At 44.6% G+C, this 5,678-nt stretch overlaps 1 protein-coding gene across 1 annotated transcript; it reads left to right on the top strand.

Annotated features, from left to right (window-relative positions):
• Positions 1-628: 628 nt before the first annotated feature.
• Positions 629-4,358, top strand: LOC119336313 (tryptophan synthase beta chain 1). The gene is made up of 5 exons (XM_037608305.1): positions 629-1,056; positions 1,666-2,022; positions 2,211-2,653; positions 2,736-2,830; positions 3,948-4,358. The coding sequence occupies exons 1-5, from the start codon at positions 715-717 to the stop codon at positions 4,121-4,123; spliced, it is 1,413 nt and encodes a 470-aa protein (XP_037464202.1). The 5' UTR covers positions 629-714; the 3' UTR covers positions 4,124-4,358.
• Positions 4,359-5,678: the final 1,320 nt, after the last annotated feature.

Below are 5,678 nucleotides of genomic sequence, written 5' to 3'. Positions count from 1 at the left end.
TTTTGCAGAGAGCTATTCAGGTTTTCATGATCTGAAATTTGAAACGCTTGTCACGCACCAAATTATCTATCATATAAAAGAAATTTGAATTTTTTAGTATTTATCTTGAATTTTCTCTTCATTGCAGGTGCGAGTTTGGGCATCGAATCACTCCTCTCTACTACTACAGCATAGTGGCATAGTATCGGATCACATGAGCAGTGGAGGTTTCCCCGTGTTTTCGTGATATGAAGTGATGAGATCGCATGCAACATGTGATTGGGATAATCAAGTCAAAGGCTCCACCACGACGAGCGGCTTAATACAACGATGGGTGGAGGATGACCCACGTAGGACCATTGACGTGGACCCGAGCGTGGACACACACACAGTGCTCTACTACAATGCGGCTCTGCCATCGCGACGAGAGAGGCTGCCGTCCCGTCCGGATCCGGCTCCCAGATCTTGTGGGCCTTACCTTGGAAGAAAAGTGATCCTCAAGCGCACCCGGTGCACCAACACCGGCGCCAGCCCTCCGCCCTCCCATAGCCCCCTGCCGGTACGCCAGGCTCACGTGTCCCACCACCAACCCCGCGGGAAATGTTCCAAGGCGACCGGTTTATATACCCGCCGGGTACACCCTCCTCGTGTTAAGCCACCCACTCTTCATCATTCTTTAATCCCCTCCGATTTCATACCTGCCTTCTTTCTTCTCTCTGCCACTCGCCGCAGCCAATGGCCGCCTCGGCAATCAGAAACCCTAGCCCAGCCGCCGCCGTCGCCGCGCCCCTGCCCTCCCGCGCGGTGCTGCGGATGGTGACGCCGTCGGCCCGGAGAGGCGCGTCCGTCGTGGCGTCCGCGTCAATGCGGCCGGCCAAGGCGGTCGCGGCGGAGGCGCCCTCCCCCGTTGCCGAGAGAGTGAACGGGGCCGAGGTGGCGGGGGCGGGCATCGCGAGGCCCGACGCGCTCGGTAGGTTCGGCAAGTTCGGGGGCAAGTACGTGCCGGAGACCCTCATGCACGCCCTCACCGAGCTCGAGGCCGCCTTCCACGCGCTCGCCGACGACGAGGACTTCCAGGTAAACGCGAGAGCCCCATGTTCTTGAGGATCTGGTGCATTCATTTTTGTGCGATTCGTGGTATTAGAGCGTCCGCGCCACCATTTCGTAGGCGATATAGGCGATTTGATGGCTCATCTGTAGGAGGATTTTATCCTGCCTGCAGATATGGGGTTTTGCGTGTATTGCCGTTTGATTTTATCATTATCTTTTTAGCTATTATTTGTTGGAGTTTTGCCATGTTTTGGTTGTGGTAGTTGGGAGCGGTCACATCTAAATCGCACAACAGATTGTCCTTTGAAACGCTAGTTCCACTGTATTTGATTTGCCAGCAGATTCGGCTTTTATTTAGTCCCTTTCTGGGAGCCGCCTCCACATACTTTGGTAATGTGTGTTTGGCTGCATTTGGTTGGTAGTTGCGCCGATCAGAGAGGAAGTGTGATCATAGGGCTCTAGATGCTTGCCCTTTGTGTATGGTGTCAGAATCAAAGCTTGGAGAATTTGGGTTTAGGATAGTCATGTAGTATTGCCCTCTAATCAAGCGAATAAATAAATGCAAGCCATGTTGGATAGGGAGATTATGGAAAGGCAGGTATTTATAGTTTGACACCACATTTCTTCTATCTGCAGAAAGAACTTGACGGCATCCTCAAGGATTACGTGGGCCGCGAGAGCCCGCTATACTTTGCGGAGCGCTTGACGGAGCACTACAAGCGTGCTGATGGCACTGGCCCACTGATTTACCTCAAGAGGGAGGATCTGAACCACACCGGTGCTCACAAGATCAACAATGCTGTGGCACAAGCTCTGCTTGCCAAGAAGCTTGGGAAGCAGCGTATTATTGCTGAGACTGGGGCTGGCCAGCATGGGGTTGCCACTGCAACAGTGTGTGCTCGGTTTGGGCTGCAGTGCATCATCTACATGGGTGCACAAGATATGGAGAGGCAGGCGCTTAACGTTTTCAGGATGAAGCTTCTTGGGGCAGAGGTATGTGCGGAGCTTGTATCATCCACATGCCTTATCTCTGGAGAATATGCCTTTGTGTTTCCAAGTATCCGTTGCGGCTATTACTTATTTGGCAAATCATAAGCTCTGAGATGTGAAATGCTGCTGGGGAAGAATTCTTGTTAGGCTTGTTCGTTTGTTTCTCATCATGTGTGTGTGTCTTCGCACAGGTAAGGCCAGTACATTCTGGGACTGCAACGCTGAAGGATGCTACCTCAGAGGCCATCCGTGACTGGGTCACCAACGTAGAGACCACACACTACATTTTGGGCTCAGTTGCGGGTCCACACCCATACCCGATGATGGTGAGGGAGTTCCATAAGGTGATCGGCAAGGAGACCCGTAGACAGGCGATGGACAAGTGGGGTGGCAAGCCTGACGTGCTGGTTGCTTGTGTTGGTGGTGGATCAAATGCCATGGGTCTCTTCCATGAGTTTGTTGATGATCAGGATGTAAGACTGATTGGAGTGGAGGCTGCTGGTCATGGTGTAGACACTGACAAGCACGCTGCAACATTAACGAAGGGGGAAGTCGGAGTTCTCCATGGATCTCTGAGTTATGTATTGCAGGATGCTGATGGACAAGTGATTGAGCCCCACTCCATCAGTGCTGGGTAAGTATTCTGATGTTAAGTTGGAAGCATTTTTCTTTTCTTACGTCAAGTGGGCTTATTATCCATTGTTTCAATTTCATAGGTTGGATTACCCAGGTGTTGGACCTGAGCATAGTTTCTTGAGGGATATTGGACGTGCTGAATATGATAGTGTGACAGATCAGGAGGCATTGGACGGTATGTTTCTCTACCATTTATGTTTCCTTGTCATGCTTGATCACTTGCTCTATTTACCCTGCATACTGGCTGCAGTTGATTTTCATCCAGTTGACTTCTAGTCCATGTACTAAATGCTGATAGTAGTTCTGAGTGACATCCTGAGTGTTTTCATATATCTTCACGTGACAAGTCTGTGGTTTAGGCACTATCGCTGGTCTAGATTTACATGTGAATTTGGATGGTACACTGTAGGCATTACAGAAGGTTAAAACTCTTGAGACAGCAAGTTTCAGTTTACAGCTGCTGAACCTGTTTTAGAATATGATGTGGAAAAGTAGGCAGTTAAGCAGGAAAAAATTGTTAGCCGAACGGAAAAAAATTAAGTAAATGCTGGTTGGAAAAGCTGGATTATCTTAATCCATCTCGATACCATACACTATAAGTCATCAGAAAGTGACTGTTTTAAAACGTTCTGAATCGCTAGTTTATAAACCTTGACTGACTAAATCTGCAACGCGAAATGAATGACAAACACTACTTTAGGCATCTGAAAGTGACTGTATTATAGAAAAATAACAGCTGTTGTTTATGAATTGCCAGCTTGTAAACCTTTACTGAGTAATTTTAAACACATGGTCAATTGCAATACATAATGAATGTAGGAGAGAAATAACACGTGATAGTTTTGACATGCTGAATCAATGGCATGTATGTGCACATGGTTGATGTTGCAATCTTTAATACTTCAGCACACAATGAACTTAATACCAAGGCATCTCCAAGTGACTGAATTATAGAAAAATAACACGTAACATGCTTGATATTTCCATCTTAGATATTGGCTGCAAGTAACCACATTATTGAAAAATAAGATGGTGGTAACCTGGCAGCTTCCATTTCCTCACCCTACAGTGCTAAGTAATAGGCTTGAATATTAAGTAATAGGCTTGAATATTGCAACAAATAATGATGTTATAGTGGGAGTCTGGGATATTGTAGCTTTTAGTACCGTGAACCTAATTGTCTTAAGCCTGCTGGTGATGTCCCTGATCGATTGAAAACTGATTCAGTAGTCTAGACAGTCCCCCTGTCATGTATGCTACCTTCAGCATCTAACTCCTTCCTCCGCATGCAGCTTTCAAGCGCACCTCTCGGCTGGAGGGCATCATCCCTGCCCTGGAGACATCCCACGCGCTGGCTTACCTGGAGAAGCTCTGCCCAACACTACCGGATGGTGTGAGGGTGGTTCTCAACTGCAGTGGAAGAGGAGACAAGGATGTCCACACAGCCAGCAAGTACCTTGAAGTCTAGAACTCCGGAAAGACTAAACAATGATGGCTTTCGTATGAGCAGTTTTGAAAGTGAAAACAGAAAGCAATCGCTTAGTGTTGTTCTTTGGGGTACAATATGAGGGTACAAATAATCCTGGAAGTCGGTTGGTCTATAGCTAATTTAGTTTGGTTTGTTGAATTTTATCTAAATAAAAATATGTTGTATGCTAAACTTGGTAAATAAAGGCTCGTTTTGTGCCATGCATTGCACTCAATCTGACGTTTTCTTTTTGCCTTGTGATGATTTTGCTGTGTGTTGAGACAGAGAAGATTTGGTTGGATGGCTTTCTTACTTAGCCAGTTGCTGCCCATAATTGCAACCTCACGAACAATTCATGAGATATTTTTACTATTTTTCTTCTTATTTTGACTCAACAAAGCATTTGAACTGAGGTTGCAATCTTCCAGCATTGCCTGCAGTGTCTTTGAAACCTTCCTAGCTTCGGAAGGTTGTTTTTAGGCGACATTGCTTCTGAAGGTGATCTTCACTGTTTGGAACACTGAAATTTATATCTCCTCGAAGAATCAGATCGACATGATTTTAAGCGTGTTCATCGCAGGGACAGGGATGTCATTTTTTTTCCACTGGCAATTTTTTTCTGCGGGAACTTATTTTGATCTATTCATGAAATGTCATGGCAGTATAAAGAACATCAGAAGTAACAAGAATTACATTCAAATTCGTAGACCATCTAGCGACGACTACAAACATTAGAGCGAGCCGAAGACATGATCTGTTATGTCTGGAAATAATAAATTGCACTATTTTCATAGGAAGTTTGATTCGGCAGTTAGAAAACTGCTAAATTTCCAGTGTTGGCTTCGCCTCAGCTCTCGGCTGGACTTTACCTGGAGCCATACTTGGAATCACCTACAAGTTTAGAGCATCTATAATAGATGAGGTAAAATGCATCATCAAATTATGCTTCGAGTAAAATTTACATCGCTAAAATGTGGTTTTTTAATCACCAAAAACGAGAATGGCGTTTTGGCTCTCAGCCTTTTTTTTTTTTGAAAAATTCAAAATTCGAAAATTTTGGTTTAAAAAAAAATCTGAAAAAATTTGTACAAGTAAACAAGGATGTGTGGCGTATGTGTGTAAAATTTCAGGATGGAAAACTTGAAATGCGACCTGTAAGAAAAGGACATATTCATGGTCCGGGAAGATGAATAGTATCATGGGTTAAAAAGCCTCGGATTTGTTATTTTTGCACAACCCTCATTTCAACGTATTTCGTCCTGAAAATTTAAACACTTGTGCACTATGCCCTCATCTATATCTCTATTTTTTCAGAATTTTTTGAAATGTAAAAAATATGAATTTTCACGATTTTTGAATTTTGCATTTGAAATGTAAAATATATCTATATCTCTATAAAAAATATAAATGTTATAAAGCAATTCCCGACCAAAAACCTTCAACTCCAGTAGATGATGTAAAATAAATCACGATTATCTTATTGTGGGTGCCCTATTTTACATAATATGTTGAAGCACTTGGTGATGTAAATTTAGCTTCAGCCCCGTGGTCCCCT

This window comes from Triticum dicoccoides, chromosome 7B (assembly GCF_002162155.2).
Source record: "Triticum dicoccoides isolate Atlit2015 ecotype Zavitan chromosome 7B, WEW_v2.0, whole genome shotgun sequence".
NCBI lineage: Eukaryota > Viridiplantae > Streptophyta > Magnoliopsida > Poales > Poaceae > Triticum > Triticum dicoccoides.
Note: the sequence above shows the minus strand (reverse complement) of the source record. Positions and strands in the feature narration are given on the sequence as shown.